This window comes from Salvelinus fontinalis, chromosome 14 (assembly GCF_029448725.1).
Source record: "Salvelinus fontinalis isolate EN_2023a chromosome 14, ASM2944872v1, whole genome shotgun sequence".
NCBI lineage: Eukaryota > Metazoa > Chordata > Actinopteri > Salmoniformes > Salmonidae > Salvelinus > Salvelinus fontinalis.
The window spans coordinates 51,518,833-51,536,721 of record NC_074678.1 but is presented as its reverse complement, the minus strand read 5'-3'; the positions used below and the strand labels follow the sequence as shown (position 1 = coordinate 51,536,721).

The 17,889-nt window shown below is 43.0% G+C and overlaps 2 protein-coding genes across 4 annotated transcripts in view; one reads left to right on the top strand and one right to left on the bottom strand.

Moving 5' to 3' along the window:
* The window catches only part of nr5a2 (nuclear receptor subfamily 5, group A, member 2), a 106,912-nt gene extending 97,467 nt beyond the window's left edge, over positions 1-9,445 (top strand). For all 3 annotated transcript variants that reach the window (XM_055862266.1, XM_055862264.1, XM_055862265.1), the window contains exon 7: positions 5,740-9,445. In XM_055862266.1, the coding sequence (XP_055718241.1) occupies positions 5,740-5,987 (248 nt within the window). In that variant the 3' untranslated portion in view covers positions 5,988-9,445. The remainder of the gene's footprint in view (positions 1-5,739) is intronic.
* Positions 9,446-9,534: 89 nt separating this feature from the next.
* Positions 9,535-17,889, bottom strand: part of LOC129811096 (adhesion G-protein coupled receptor D2) — a 158,370-nt gene continuing 150,015 nt past the window's right edge. The window contains exon 25 of the mRNA XM_055862263.1: positions 9,535-10,094. Within this exon, the coding sequence (XP_055718238.1) occupies positions 9,957-10,094 (138 nt within the window). The 3' untranslated portion in view covers positions 9,535-9,956. The remainder of the gene's footprint in view (positions 10,095-17,889) is intronic.

Sequence of the window (17,889 nt, the reverse complement as noted above, 5' to 3'; positions counted from 1 at the left end):
TAATGCTACGGAAATGTGCTTTAAAGCAGTATCCAAATCCATCGGATGTAGTGATCACAGTATAGTAGTAACCAAAGTTCCAAAGGCTTGGCCCAATGTAGTGTACAAGAGGTCATGTAACACGTTTTGTAGGGATTCCTATGTTGAAGATGTGAAGAATATTTCCTGGTCTGTGGTGTGTAATGAGGACCAACCAGACGCTGCACTTGACACATTTATAAAATGCTTATTCCAGTTACTAATAAGCATGACTGTAAAAACGAAGGCAGCAGCTAATGGGGTTCCACAATAAATACTAAAACTCAGAGTCTGCGCTACAGCAAAGCCTAATCAGAATGTGTGCGTTGTGGCTCTTGCAGGCAAAGTGAAACGATACAATGAATTTGCTCATGGTGCAGGCGGCTCAAATCATATGTCACAACACCACTGGACCAACACCATCGGACATGAAACAACGACACCAATGCAACGGCACAACTAAATAGATCATTTATCAAAAGATACATTTTAAACACCAGTGGTCCAACTAGTGCTTTCTAACTGCACGGAACCAACTGCTCTGTTTGTTCTATCTGTTCTTCCTCCGGCTATATTGCCTGACTTCCCGAGAGAGCCCACTTCCCGCATCTATGCGGACTGACTTGCTGCATCCTGGTAGAAGCTACGACCCTGTGAGAGCCATGGGGGTTGGGAGAGCTGACACACCCATGAAAATAGGGTGACGCCGTGTTATTTTCCTCCTGTGTTGGCTACCCTCTCTTTTCCGTCGACAGAGCAAGTGAATAGGGCCCGGGACTCTTGGAAGAGCTTGTGCACGCTCTCTGTGTTACAGTTGGGTTTTTCTTGGTAAGTGGTATGACGAAATACTTTGTTCTGGCCTACACTCTGTTTTCCATGGTCTTATGCTCCTTGCGAAACCTTTTTGGGGCGGAGAGAAGGTTTCGTCATTGTTAAAGTCCTGTAGACGCTTTTTTTGGCCTGCCAAGGCCCCTACAGTAGTAGAGTTTATTCATGTAATGTTGTTCCTAGGAGGGCACATCGCTTACACCCAGTCTCTAAGTCTTAGCTTGTCCTGGGACATGTTTATTGTGCTCAATATACTATCACAGCAGCTACTAGCCACTGATAAGCGTGGAGGTGTAATATTCCTCCATATTTTGCCTTGCTACTGCCCTTGGCATCCTTAAGCGAGTGTGTGGACTGTGCTCTACCAGCCACTGTTCACGCCCGCAGTCTCTGCCCAGGTTTTTTTTTTTCAGATAAATGTACCTTAACCCATCCTTGTGCCCAGGTCAACTTTTTCTCATTGTTGCACTTTGGAGCCCATGGCTTTTCGTCTGTTGCTTTCCCCAGAAGTGCGTAGCCGTCGTTGTCCAGTACATGGGGTTTGCGCATCGACTTGGATTGAACGAGAAGTTATGTATGGGTGTTATGCGCTTCACTCGTTAGGCAACTACCCTCGAAAGAGGATGGGCTCCTCTCCGACGATATCCGACCCGATTATGACAGCCTTCAGAGGGGCCTGAAAGGGCCTTCATCTACAGAGGCTTTTACCTCTTGGGCTCTGGTTTTGGGATATACACTATATATGCAAAGTATGTGGATTCGGCTATTTCAGCCACGCCCGTTGCTGACCGCTATATAAAACTGAGCACACAGCCATGCAATCTCCATAGACAAACACTGGCAGTAGAATGGCCTTACTGAAGAGCTCAGTGACTTTCAACGTGGCATCTTCATAGGATGCCACTTTTCAAACAAGTCAGTTCGTCAAATTTCTGCCCTGCTAGAGCTGCCCCGGTCAACTGTAAGTGCTGTTAATGTGAAGTAGAAACGTTTAGGAGCAACAACGGCTCAGCAGCAAAGTGGTAGGCCACACAAGCTCACAGAACAGGATAGCTGAGTGCTGAAGCATGTAGCGCGTAAAAATCGTCTGTCCTCGATTGCAACACTCACTACCGAGTTCCAAACTGCTTCTGGAAGCAATGTCAGCACAACAACTTTTCGTCGGGAGCTTCATGAAATGGGTTTCCATCTCCGAGCAGCTGCACAGAAGGCGTAAGTTCACCATGCGCAATGCCAAGCTTCAGCTGGAGTGGTGTAAAGCTCGCGGTCATTGGACTCTGGAGCAGTGGAAACGCGTTCTCTGGAGTGATGAATCTCTTTTTACCATCTGGCAGTCTGACGGACGAATCTGCGTTTGGCAGATGCCAGGAGAACTCTACCTGCCCCAATGCATAGTACCAACTGTAAAGTTTGGTGGAGGAGAAATAATGGTCTGGGACTGTTTTCCATGGTTCGGGCCCCTTAGTTCCAGTGAAGGGAAATCTTAACGCTACAGAATACAATTCTATGCAATTCTGTGCTTCCGACTTTGTGGCACCAGTTTGGAGAAGGCCCTTTCCTGTTTCAGCATAATAATGCCCCTGTGCACAAAGAAAGGTCCATACAGAAATGGTTTGTCGAGATCGGTGTGGAAGAACTAGCCTGGCGTGCACAGAGCCCTGACCTCAACCCCGTTGAACACCTTTGGGATGAATTGGAACGCCGAATGTGAGCCAGGCCTAGTTTTCCCAACATCAGAGCCCGACCTCACTAATGCTCTTGTGGCTAAATGGAAGCAAGCCCCTGCAGCAATGTTCCAACATCTAGTGGAAAGCCTTCCCAGAAGAGTGGAGGCTGTTATAGCAGCAAAGGGGGGACCAACTCTATATTGGCCTTGCATTTTGGAATGAGATGTTCGACGAGCTGGTGTCCACATACTTTTGGTCATGTAGTGTATCTTATTAAACTGAGGTGTTGTGTGCCACGTATTGGGCTTCCCCTCACTTTGTTATGATGTTTTTCCCGACGGGTTGTTTCTGCACCTTCTCGGTTCTGATGTTGCACCTTCTCGGGTTCTGACTACCCTAGGTTTTGGAGAGCATGTTTTGCAGTACGGGAGTTGGCCATATCCCCATATGTGATCTTTCAAAACAAGTATTTGAAAGAGAACTTCAAGTACTTTCGAGTGAGATGTATCACCACATTCCCCTGCTCGCAAGAGCGCAAGGAAGAGAGTCAAACAGACATGCCTGGATGAGATCTTTATGGTCAGGGCCCTCCGCAAGGCTCACAAAATCATTTTAGACTCAAGCCACCCCCTGTACGTGGACTTTTGGACTACTCCCCTCTGGACGCAGGTATAGGGCACCCCTCAGCAGAAAAAAACAGAACTAGACAATAATTTGTGCCAGGTGTGATATCCCTCCTGAATAGCTCGGGTTAATGTTCCTGTCGACCCAGTAAAGCCAGCAGGCTAGTCTCGTTTCATTGCTATGTAACTGTTATGAAAATTGTATTGTTCATTTGTTTTGTATTTAAACGCCACTTTAAAAGTGTACATGAGACTGCAACAAAATTTCCCCATGGGGACAATAAAGTAAGTAAGTGAGAATGACCAGAAGGTTGGAGTGTGGCTCCTTTATAAGGAGATGAGGGTCTCACCTCATTCACCACTATACCTGTCTGTCTCCAACAGACACTTTTGATAGGTCCTTCCGAGAATATTGGTGATCCTGGCGATCCCCATATGTGATACATCTCACTCACATTATCAGAGAACTGGGGTTATAAAAGTAACCTTAAGTTTTAGTTTTCTGTTGACAAACGGTTTTTAAATGTTTTGCTAAGGCGTGTCCTAATGAACATGACATGTGTCAGACACACTCGGAGTGATGTATGTCCTAACATTAACACCATAAGTCACAGTCCTCTTTTCTATTGACCGAGTCAATTGGTTGGAGCTCATTTGGGAGATGTTGATGAGGCTGGTGTGAGGTCAGACAGACAGACCACAGAGTGGCAGCAGGCAGGAAAAAGCAAATGTCTGTTTGGAGGGTCATTTGTCAAAGACAGAGCCTCTCCTCCCCCTCATCTCTCTTCCTGCCCTTCTCTTGGCCTTATTTAGCCTCTACGTGTCACATTGGGGTCAGGGTGAACACACACTCTTACACACACACAAACACAGGTACACACAGGCACACACACACACACACACACACACACACACACACACATTGTAGTAAAGCGCTGCAGAGCATCATAGAATGAGTGAGGTGCCTTGAATGACTTCTCATTCTTTAGACCTCATTAGGCGCTGATGTATCTCCTCCTCCTCTCTCTCACGCTCTCTCTCTCCGCTTCACAGCCCAAATGTGTCTTGGGGGGTGCGTGCGTGCGTGTGTCTCAGTGTTCACAGCAATGGAGCCTGTGTGTGTGTGTGTCGGTAGCGAGGAGGCAGATCATTTCAGGTTCTTAGAGTTGGCTAGACGGGCGGGAGGTCTGTTCTAAGTGTGTGTGTCAGCCAGATATGGGGACACCCGTCACATTCCACCAGCACAGAGAGCACAGGGGCTCCCAGAGCCCACTCAACCAGGGGTCAAAGATGTATAAAAGATCACACACAGATAGCCACTGCGCACACACAAACATCCATGCACACACCTCTCTCTGTATTTGATTAAATATAACCTTGTGACACCTATCATTAGGTGCGCATGCATTACTATGTAGTGCACTGACATTCATTTAGCCAGGTGGCCATGCTGTATTTATTTCTGATCCTATCACAGAATCCAAGCTGTGTAGTCCACATGGAAAAGCCACTACTGTATGAAACAGTGAATATATATAACTTTAATAGTAAACCGTTTATATTCTTTCAATATTTTCAAATATTTTCCAACACAAAAAGGTGTCACTGGTCAGTAGCTTTCTTTACAGTTTGATTTCAATTCAAAATGTAGCCATGTCCACACAAAAGTGGACAAAAATGGGGAAGGACTCATTTTAAAGACTCTTCCATCGCTGTAATGCTGCCCTACATCATTCATATACTCCTGGGGAGAATTTCTCAGAGGAGAGTTTTTTTTCTTCCTTATTTGATTCTCTTTCGATTTGATTCTCTTGAGAGAATCCAGAGCGAAGAAATATAGAAGGGGGCGAATTTGGAAACTTTTTCAATCTGTCTTGGATAAAGCATCTACAGTACCACGGTACTCACTTGTTTCAGGCTCTAGATCAGAGCACCTGCTAAGTTTTGAAAATGTAAATCTAATATATGTTATGTGAACTAAATGTAAATATGTATCGTCCATTTATACACAAACAAAAATATAAACGCAACATGCAACAACAACAAAAAAGAGTTCTGCTGAGTTACAGTTCATGAAAGGAAATCAGTCAATTGAAATAAATTCATTAGGCCCTGATCTATTGATTTCACATGACTTGGCAGGGGCGCAGTCATGGGTGGGTTTGTGAGGGCATAGGCCCACCCACTTGGGAGCCAGGCCCATCCAATCAGAATTAGTTTTTTCATACAAAAGGGCTTTTTTACAGACATACTCCTCAGCACCTGGGATATTTTATTTCAGCTCATGAAACATGGAACCAACACTTAACATGTTGCATTTATATATTTTTGTTCAGTTTAGTTTCTTGGTTGCTTTCCATGACTTTCCATTGTTGGAATGTTAGCCTCTTCAATCATGTCACTAAGAGAAGGTGTACATATGGTGTACTTTTCAGGGCCTAAAATTAGTGTACAGGTATCCTCAACTCGTGATATATGAAGGTTTTTATACCCAGCATCTGAGAAATGATCAATATACGCAACGTGATGTGTTGCTATTGATCATTTCGGTTTCCTTCAAATGCTAACCACCGTTTCCTGTTTCTCCCCCTCTCTCTTTCCAGACGTGAAGAACCTGGAGAACTTCCACCTGGTGGAGAGCGTCCAGGAGCAGGTGAACGCGGCACTGCTGGACTACGTCATGTGCAACTACCCGCAGCAGACAGACAAGTTTGGCCAGCTGCTCCTGCGGCTGCCTGAGATCCGAGCCATCAGCCTCCAGGCCGAGGAGTACCTCTACTACAAGCACCTGAACGGAGACGTGCCCTGCAACAACCTGCTCATCGAGATGCTACACGCCAAGAGAGCCTGATGAGACTGCAGGCGGAACGCTGGACCCTGAAGTAGTTTTTGCGGTTTTGTTTGTTGAGACACCAGCCCTTACCCGACTCAGAACAAACTCTGCCCATGTTAGAGCTAGACTTTGTGATTCTGGGGCGGGAGGCATCAGTCCTTTTCCTTCATCGTAATGATCAACCATCCTTGGCACACAAACAGGAAAGAACACATGCAGAAACTGACACCCACACTTACAAATGCTGTGTACACACACACACACACACACAAACAGACAAACAAACACATATGCAAAAGCACACACGTTCAAATTCATACAACATGCATATTACATACACATACACATCCCTTTACTTTAAGACAGGTGTGTCTGGGGCCCTGGGTAAAGCTGTGAGAGACGGAGAGAAACAGCAAAAACATTTGAAAACTGTACATTGGACTCTGTACATGGGAGATCATTTTTCCCCCTGCTTTTAATAAAAACACAAACCATCAAGGTGATACAAGGACTAGCAGACTGTAACTAAAGTAACAAACAAGCAAACCATGAGTATTCTGCACCTCCCATACTGTTGAAGGGTTTTGAGCAATGAAGAGTGCCAGCCACCCTATGATATCTGTGGTGAGGGTTTCAGAAGAGAGCAGTGACTTTGGCCAAAGGCGTGTGGGTGGTTCGCTCTCTTTAGACTGGCCCATGCTTTTCAGTGTTGGTATTGTATTAGCTGACTGCATTGGGCCGACCAGAGCAGACTGTCAGCTGGACAAGAGTCTCTTTAGCCAGTGGCTTCAAAGAAGCTGCATAGCTAACAGGCCAGACAGACAGACAGACAGCAACGAAGAACTGGTGAAAACGTCAGAACCGGACCAGAGACTCATGTGCAGCCCCAGTCACCAAAAAACTGATGAACAAAATGAATTAAAACATGACAGAACAAAAGAAGAGAACAAAAAAAACTATTTTTGAAAACATTCGTTTTTTCCTCCTCTTGGTCATTCTGTGGCTCCTCTTTGTAATCCACCCTGTAACCACCCCCAAAAAGGATCTCATATCAACAGTGTTTACCATTTACCTCAGTAAAATGTGTTTTACACACCATAGATAAGTTATTTGAATGTTCTACATGGCTATTTTATGGTTGCATAGACAGATATGGAGTGTGCTCCCCTCCCCCCCAAAAATATGTATCCCTTTCGTTAGAACTGGAAAGAAAGCATGATTCTAGATTTGAGAAACGCTGCCTTTTGTCCGAACAGACCAAAGCCTGCTGCAGAACAACATCAAACAAAAAAAGTAACAAAACCTTAAGTATCAGTATTATACATTTGTGATGTCACAGTTATGTGAGTCTTGCCTTATTTCATTACGATGCTAGCTAACCGTGCAGATGTGAATGAAAATATGTACAAATATATATATAAAGTATTAATGTAAAAAAATAAAAATAAGAATAATTCAAGTGGTGTTTACATTCAAGCGGTCCTGTGGGAGATAACTGTGACAAGGCAAATTGCAAAGCAATGATTTCCTAAAAAAACTAAAAACACAAAATTGATTCCTCTGGTTTGCTTTCTTTGGTGTGTACAGTGTTTAACTTTTTTCTTTGTTTCTTTGTCCAGTCCTTTAATTATGTCGTGAGACACTAAAATCAAAAAGGAATCTCACTTAAAGACATTTAATTTCTAACAGTTTTTCTGTTGGCATTCAAAAAAATGTGCATATTGTGTTAGAGTTCAGTTTCAGACACTTGTTTTATTTAGAATTGTTTTTGTTTGTCAATGTTCTAGCTTTCAATGTGTGTCACTGGTTACGCTTAACAATGAAAATAATTTATTGCGTCTTGGGGCTCTATTCAATTCGTAGGGCTGAAGATCCGCTTCATAGCGCAAATTAAATGAAAGGCAACGTTCCAGCGCTCGCGGAGACTGCATTCGCGCTAAATGCTGCCTGTGTCGGCTCAATCTGAAATGACCTCTGAATTTTAACGCAGAACTTCTGCGATACTTCCGCGATACAGATTGAATCCAGCCCTGGTTTTTGTTCTTGTGTGTTATAAGCGCAAGGTGACAAAGCCAAATATATGTGTTTACTGTTGCATGTTTGTTTTTTTTTTTAAATGTATTGATGCAGTTCAGGAACAAAACAATTATCTTACAAATTATCGTCATTTAAAAAAAAAATTACATGTCTATGGGATACTGAGCTGTAAATTGGAAAAAAATATAAGTATTGTATTTAAGTTAATGGGTGTGATTGTTACTGTCCTTGCATCAGTTGTTTCTTATCATTGAATTTCAACTAGCTTCACATTTCAGCCCTGTTTGTTTGATACCAAAGACTGCATCAGTCCCGTGAGCTGTGGTTACCTGTGATGTGTCATAACTGAACGAACAAACAGCTTTCCCCCCCCAACCGTCCAGAAGTTTGGCATTCCGTAAGGTCCGTTTGTGGAATTACATTGTTGTCTTACACAAATAATGCCCTAAACATTTGTGATACATATATATATATATATATACACACATACATATATATATATCAGTCCGCCTGTCTACATTTTGTAAGTCATCTACGTCAAAATGGATCAAGGGCTCGATTCAATCCGTAGCGCTGAAGACCTGCGCTACAGCACAATAGAAATGTAAAGGCATTGTTCCCGCAATCGTGGAGACTCCATTCACGGTAAACGCTGCAAATGTCAGCTGAATCGGAACCTTCAAATTTCAATTAGGCTACAGCGCTGCTCTTCAGCGTTATGGGTTGTATTGAGTCGCAAGTATTTTTTACAGCGTGGAACCTGTGCTCGTTCCTTCCCTTATAACGTACACTTCAACACCATCACATCATCCACCTCACATTCGTCTGTGATTCAAAAATATTTTGGGGGTATCTACAGTACATACATTTCTGCTTTTGTCAATGTTAGTGGTTGGTTAAATAATTGATTCCGTATCCATTCTGAGCAGTGCGTTTTATAAAAGACAGAAAAAAAGCTATTTTGGCTAAACCTTTGGCTTTAAACCCCATGAAGTATTGTACTTTCTATTCTCGTCCCCTGCTTAACTATGGAAGCAAATTCATGCCAAAACAAACAAACACAAATGTAGTCGCGATAGATGCACGTTATTACGAAATGCGATGCACTTTGGTGAAAACCCCCCACTGATATCAAAAAACAATAGTCCAAAATAAATACATTTTTATGTTTTTATTTTGGCATGAATCCATTACTGTACTTAAGTGTGTGTATTGAATGACAATCTCTATCAGTCCTCCATCTCATTCTGTGTGTTCTGGTAAAGTTCTACAGCTGCCTTGGAAGTCCTCAAACACTCTCTCTCTCACACTCAGAAACACACTCACACCCCCCCCCCCCCCCCATATTGACACCCTGTCCTGCCACTTCCTGTTCTGGGGAGTTTCTTTCAAAGCTGATGGACTTTTTCTTCATATTTCAATAAATAATTATATGCCAACACCGCCTTGCTGTCACTTTCTGCAGGTGACTCTACCGTTCATTCATTTTTACACAGAGTAATGTTAATTCAATCAGAATGCAACATGGTTCATTTAATGGGGAGGTTTTTAGTTGCATTCCCGGTCATTTTAAGCAAATATGCACCTTTATGTACAGTGAAAATGATTATTTTAACAGTGAAGAGTACTGTATGTTTATTTTAAACACATTTTTTGGGGGAGACATTGAAATCACTATTCCATACTACTTGGTAAAAGAAAGTGCTGCCTTATTCATTCGATATATGCATTTATACAGCCTTGAATTCTCTTACCTAATTAACAACACGTCCGTCATTCAACAAAACATTACAAAAAGTTACAAATTAAATGACATACTGTACAGAGACAATGTGGAATCAGTATATTAAAAAAATATAGACAAATTAACACCACCTCAAGAGACAAGCAGACAAAGAAGAAAAGAAACAGCAAAATGACAGAAGTAATGAGGGACACAGACGGGTTAGTCTAAATATACAAGGCCGTAGGTTTTCTGGGGGTTAGGGTTTCGGGGAGGGAGAAACAAGACGTGAGCTCGACGTCCATCATGGGTACGTGAAGGCTACATCCACCTAGCATGGCCTCCATGGCTTTGGGAGGGTTATCCTGTCAAAAGAGGAAGAAGGCACAGTGAGTGGTGTGAGTGTGTGTGTATGTGTGTGGTTAAAGGGAAAATCCACACCAAAAAAAATCCACTTTTGGTATTTTTTTTTCATTAGTCCATTGTTGATACAGCCTCATTTTTTTGGGAGACATTTTTCAAGATGCATTTTGCATCAACATGATGATGTGGCCGGTGACGCTTTGCTTCTTGAAAGTCCAATATCATAAAAACTTGACTGCTGACATGCAAAACATTTTGTGACTGTATCAACAGTAGACTAATTTAAAAAACACCAAACGATAGTTTGAGTGGATTTTCCCTTTAAGACACGGTTTTTAAAACAAATCACCCCCTTACGCAAAAATTGACATATCTTTGTATACACATAAAGATACATAAATAACCTTCACTAAAGTCTACTATTGTCATTATTAAAATGACTGATGTTGTACTAGCAAGCGTCATACATTGCAGTGCAATCTGACTGACGATTCCATGTGTCACTATTCAATTCTATCCACCCCAATCAAATATACACATTAAATATTTATTAGTAGCTGTGGTTATAGCAATATTATTATTATTATCATTAGTACAATGAAATTGCATATGCTGGTCAAAAAGCACCTGTCTACTACCCCCCTTACTACTATGCAAACTAACTAACTCCCAGCTTTGCTTGCAGTGCTTGTTCTCTCTACTGTCTGTAAATGTATTAAACCTTTTTTTCACTCCCTGTGAATTTTTATAAATAATGTATATACATTTATACACAGGCACTAACAAGGGCAGCCTCAGGTAAAAAGACTCACAAATGCATGCTACTCGCATCCCTGAAGGTAGCAGTAGCAAAAACTCTAAGCTCCAACTCTAAGACAGGGAAAAAATAAACAAACGAGTAGATAGCCAAAAGCAACAAAAATAAACCGTTTTCCTCTCTCTAACACGCACACACACCACCGCCCGTTTCTAACAAGTGTCCCTCCCACCCTCAATGTCGAAACACCCCGGAGTTGTATCTTTGCTCAACCACTTAAGAATATGGCACCACATCATGCATGTTGGCTAGTTCTTCTCATATGTTCCCCAGCACCTCCACAACTCTAAGTCAACCAGAAGGGGCCGCAAGGAGAAAGGACTTGGTCTTCCTCCAAGAGTGAGAGATGATGCCACTCAACAGAAGAGAGACATTTGAAATAGACAGGGACGAGTGAAAATCCAGAGCAGTCATCTGGTCCTGCTTTCCCCAGCCTCCTCTATCTACCCCGGAGGCCCACAAGGCAGCCAAGCCACAGCGTTTACAGGAGGGCTCCGTTCTCGCTGTGTTACGCCACCCGTGTGGTATATCGCACTCTGCCCTGCCATGAAAAAGCCCCACAGTGGCATGGTCTACTAGTTGGTACATATGCAGTTTAGTGGATGTGTTAGCGCATAGTGGTGGCATGAGTTTCTCACAATGTTCTGTTGATGACAGATTGGATATCTTTGCGAGAAAAGTGCCTTAAAAGGGGCAATCTGCAGTTGCTACATCCATATATTAATGATAATGTAACCATTGATTCTTGAAGAATATAACTTAGACATGCCTCATGCGCTTTAGTTCAATAGTTGTACCCCCATCAGAACCCAAAATATAAGCTTGTTATTTTGATATCATGGATGGTCACTCCTTGCATCCATAGCTCTGTCTATGAATTTGAGAGTGGTTACATTTCTTCAGCCTAATCTTTTTACCGAAACAGTGGCAGGGAGGCCCTTTATTGTTTCAACTGCATATTGCCCCTTAAAAGCCGCACTCTGTCGTAGCATTACAAGTTAGATACAAAATCGTGTCTCAAAGCAAACATTTAAAAAACTCTTCTCCCCCCCTCCACCTCCAAAACAAAGTTGTAGGCAGCAAAGTAAAACAGCATTACAGTACTGCTCCTCTAAATGAACAATCATGTCAGAAGCCTTTTCTGAGTTACATATACTGTACCAGAAAACCACCAGATACAGTATATCTGGTAGAGGCTTTAATGTTTAAAAGAAAATCTCACTGAATACAAGAAAGAGAAAGAGGCCAAAAATGTCAGAACTCATCTGAGGACCAATTACCCAAGTTTACGAGAAACATCGACTGCGGCTTTATTGTTAGCAGCCCTTTAGACAAACCCCCAAAAAATGCACGACTTAAATTAATAGGCCAACGTTTGAATAGGATTGCGCTGATTGTTATGCAAAACCCTCACCTTAAGAAACAAATATGGCGGGTTTTGAAACGGAATGGACCGAAGGACACGGCCTATTCATTTATATGCGTGCATAATACATAAATAAGCATTAAGTAGGAACACTACAGCATTAAGCTGTGTTTTTCTTATTATCCTTATTAGTCATTAAGTCGAAAAAAGGGAAAGGAAAAAAACAGAGATACATTTTTATTTTATTTTAAGCACCTGAACCTCTTTCAGCATTCCATTAATTGCCTGGACAATGGCGTAGTATCGGATGGAGATTTTTCAATTTAGAAAATTGAGGAGCCTGCATTCAGTCCTGCTCATGTCATACCGGCACTTAAATCCGACATAAAAAAGAACTCAAGGTTACGTTCAATTGAAAGCCCCAGCCAATGAGCACTTCAGAAATCCATTTAGAGATAAGAGACGGATAGAACATCGAATTCAAATGGCCAAAGTCAAAGTCTTTCCCAAAACTTGTTTTCTCCTCGTTTGCCTCACCCCTTTGTAAGAGACATGAAACTCGTCACATGTAGGGACAATAGGCACAAATAAACAATCACACCAGGCCTCAGACAAGTACCTTTGGACAATACTGGTCGTGGTGGGAATCTGACCTTTGGTTCGCCAATGGCGAGAAGAGTGCCACGAGAAGAAAAAGATATGTAACGATGAAATAAGTGACAAACTGAAAGCTGTGACATCTTCTTAACATTCATGCTTTGCCTGAACTCATGTTGTTGAACCCTTTTTTTATATCGAATCGACACTTTTCAACACACACTGCCCCAATAGATTTTTTCCACTCCAATTAAAAATCGAGGAGACTCTTGAAAATACATTGATTTAGTGCATCAAATATAGACATCAAACCATACCATTGCAACATTAGAACAGAGCTATAGGAAGAGATTGTTGAACCCAAACAGGTTCATCCTTACACTGATCATTTCAGATGCATTGTGTGTGGAAGGACATTGAGCCATCATAGCCAATCACTGTTGAGTCGGGAAATGTGCCTTTGTCAGGTGACAATAGACTGTGCTGTGAAGACAACATTTGATAAATCAGCATGGGGATGCCACTCAAGGTCACATCTGCCAGCTTATTGGAGAGTGAAACACAGACACACACATAAACACGAATGCACACATAAACACACGTGCAAACCCACAGACACATACACGTACACTAACACACACACACACACACACACACACACACACACACACACACACACACACACACACACACACACACACACACACACACACACACACACACACACACACACACACACACACACACACACACACACACACACAGAGAAAAAGGGAAACAAACAGTCACACTGGACACACACATTATCACAGACACAAAAAAAGAACATAACATGTCATATGAATGGAGGTAACCAGTTTCAGCACAGAAACACTTGCTGATTGGCTCACTGACACTAGAAACACACATCTCCCTTTCCCTTCATGTAGCACGTACGTAGACACACACACATCCCCCCACACCATACCACCCACCCACCCTACACACAAACACCCCCACCCACACACAAAGAGGCACACAAACACACCACTACCCACACCCACCTACCACCCCTCCCCCACACACACCCATACCCCCACATCTACTGCATGGTAGTGGGGGGAAGTGAACTTTGAGGGAACCCAGTGCTGCAGCTCTGGCCTGAGCAGGCCTCTGTCTCCTGTGGCTCCCTGCAGCCTTGAATTGTGACCCACTGATGGAGGGCTGAGGAAATAACACAGACCAGCAGGGCAGGGGAGGGGAGAGGGAGCGAGCAGGCCAAGCACGGTTCACACTAAAACACACGGCACCTTAAATCAAACCCAATACACAGACCTAGATGCGGCAGATCAGTCTATATGTTTGGCATGACAATGAACATAGGAGTTGGCTACACGGCACAAACTGATCTGGGGCCAGGCTAACTCCAACACATACCTTCTAGAGATTGTGGATAAACCACTCCAACAGAGCCTGATCATAGATCTGTTTGTAGGGGTGAGTGGGGTAAGGTGTGCAAAAGGGTTAGCTGAACCAATTGTTTCAAGGAAACCATACACATAATGAATCATGTGACCAGATATTTTGGAAGAGGTTATCATTTAACACATATTTTAATAGGTTACATATAGCCTTCCATTTGTATGTATATTTTTGCTTATTCGATCTGGTCACTAACATAGGCCTACAGCATTGCACCAAATTCCTGTTTCCAAAGCATCTCCGCGCATCTCGAGTGTTGACCAATGACCAGTCATCAACATTGGCAGAGCACGCAAAGGCCGGCGCACATATTCAGATTAATGACCAGAAAGCGCTTTTTTAATTTCCTCCAATTTAGCCGAGCAAAAACAGAGTAGCCCACCTACGTTTATATTATCCATATAAAATACAGTTTAGCAATGTGTTCCGGGCGCATCTTTGCCAGAACAATAGGCTGCCTGGTGAATTCATTAATCATTTTCATATTTCAGATATGCCTAGTTTGGGTGGGTTACAATTGTTTACCTCAGTGGTGGATATTGGCTGTATGTCTAAAGCTAGCTGTAACATCGCACTACCTTTAATACTTATGGTATGAAGATGTAACATATTCTGGCAAATGAATGACAATATTTGTGAAGAAGAAAACGTCTACACAGACTGATCATGCTTTCCATCCGATCCTGCAACCTCAACCTCCGCTGCACACAGGTAGGCTATATGAACCTACTTACTCTGTACTCCGGAGACGTGATAACGTGACATGATATCCCTACTTGCTAACATGCATGACGTTCAGTTCAAAATGCAGGTGTAAAACGCTGTTTATTTCTGTATCTTGCGTTTTGGAAGTGCATCACGTTTATGGCTGTAATGACAGGCTACATTTGCGCAGCGATTTTGCGCGGTCGCAAGTGCAGGCACGTGCGCCGGGGTGTCACAAGCTTCGAACCACTCCTTTTTGGGGGGGGTCCTGGTTCAAGAAGTTTGAGAACCACTGACCTAGTGAACAGATTGATGATTTGATGAACAGATTTGCTGTAGGATCTGGTGCAGCGCAAATGTCTAATTGTAGGGAGAGAGGATTACCATAAACAAATATGCAGCTCCAAAAAAAAATAAGGTAATCGGGAATATTAGCTGTTTACTTTGCATGCTCACCAGCAATGGGGCATTAAGCAACAATTACTAGCATAGGCTTACTGGTCTTTTGGTATGTCAAAATTGCTTGAAATGTATTGTTTACTTATGAAGCTTGCATTTGGAATTTGTTGTGAAGATGAATTATGACATAATCAAAATGTGGTGTAGACATAATAATGAAAAGGACTGTGTGGTAGCCTCAATAAATAGACAAAGCGATGAAGTTGAACAGGCCATTGCATGTATAGATGTTTTAATAACTTGACCTGAGATTTGATTAAAAAAAAAAAAAAAGTGTGACTTGACTCGACTTGCTCTTAGAATGCACGACTTGGACTTGACTCGCCCCATTCTACTTTGGACTCGACTTGAGACTCGGACCTTGTGACTTGAGACTTGCTTGTGATTCAAATAACAGTGACTTGGTCCCACCTCTGCGAATTGGCACATCAAAACAACATCCCCGTCCCAGACAACTGGTCAAAAAATGGAAGGGTAAGTGATATTGAACAGAGATCTATATCTATTCAATACCTATATCATATCCCCATCCCATGAATTAAACATTAACCTACCAGCACCAACACCCACTGTCACAGGACACCATAAACTTACCCAGTCCTTGTGCTCAACTTACCCCATACCGGGGATAAGTTGTGCCAAGAGACTACTTTTTTTTGGACAAGCTATGTTTTAAAAACTGTTATGTTTACATGAATTCTTATTATTTCCAGGGATACACAACATCCTGGAATATATGTAGATATCTTTGTTAGTAAGAATACGATATTCCCCTTGGTGTAGTGATGCTGAATGTAAGACATGGCTCACAAAACCCCATTCTCCCCTATGTTTAGAATGACACAGCCCATAGGAGTCGGTTATAAGGCACAAACTGACCTGGGATCAGGCTATCCCTAACACAACCAAATGCAATACAGGAGAAACCTGGTTGAGAAACCACGCCAACGTAGCCTGGTCCTGGATCTGTTTGTATGTTTAGAATGACAACAACCATAATAGATAGCTATAGAGCACAAACTGATCTAGGACCAGGCTAATTCCAATGCAAACAAACTCCATAGACAGAAACCTGCTGGAGAAACCGCTCCAACGTAGCCTGGTCCCAGCCCTTTTTGCATGACAATAAACAAGGAGCCGTCTATAAGGCCCAAACTGATCTGGAACCAGGCTTACTCCAGATTGAATGGGGACTGGCTGATGTTGAGCTGGAAAATGAACACAGAGCAGGGGAGCAGAAGGGTTCACACCCCAAGTCAAACACCATACACATAATCCTGCTGTGGGAAACTAAAGCAACGCAACCACTCACACAAGTCAACTGGAGGGGTCTGGATTCCATCTACATGCAGTCAACTAAGCCCCCATTTTGAGGAGAAGTGACATTGTTGAGTCAGAAGTCAACCGGAGGGGTCTGGACTCCATGTACATGCTGTCAAATAAGCCGTCATTTTGGACAAAAGTGACATTGTTGAGCCCCAAATGTAATGTCGCCGCTGTGGTCGCCTCTTGACAGGTATGTATTGCAAATTAGAATCTATTCTTAATGCACTTGCCTGTATAAATAAAGGTAAAACAAATGAACATTGTCTGGTCTGGTACTTTGAAGTGGGTTATTTTAAGCCACCACCACCACAGCAGCGAAATATTGTTTGTCCTTGAGTCAGGAGAGAAGCGTGTTTGACACTTTGTGTGACAAACAAAAATGTGCACAACCTCCCAATCTGGGGGGAAGATGGGAATGGGAGGTATGCCTTGTGTGTGTGTGTGTGTGTGTATGCGTCTGGGTTTGTTTGTGTGTACATACGTACATTTGATATGTGCCTGCATGAGTGCGAGGCACCGGCCAACACAGAGACACCTTAAGGACAAAGGCAAACTGCCACAACACAAACTCCAACAACAGTATCTCTCCTTTCATTCCCTCGCTCCTTCTCTCTTCCTTCCTTTCTTCCCCTGTCTCTCTCGCGACTCAGAACAATGTTTGGCGGGCGCTCAGATCCAAACAGCTGTTCATAGCAGCAGCAGATAGGTAGTTGTAATGGGAAACATCATTTATTTTGGCTGCTGCAAGGTCCCAAGAGGCCCCAAGAAAGAGCCACAAGTAAGAGCCCGGGATCCAAGTCCCTGACGACAGCCATACACCATCAGAGGCCCAGGAAAACCACACACTTACACAGAGAAAGCACATCACAGGGCCTGTCGATTCATCACAGGGAACTGGGTGGCGGGGTGGGGGGGAGCCCGGGGAATAGGGCTCTGCATCTGTTAGGGTCACGATGGAGAGGATGGGAGAGGAGAGGATAAAAGATGAGGGAAGAAAGGAGGGGAGAGGAAGAGAGGAAAGGGGAAAAGAAAGAGAAGAGGTGAGAAGAGGAGGAAGAGTGGAGAG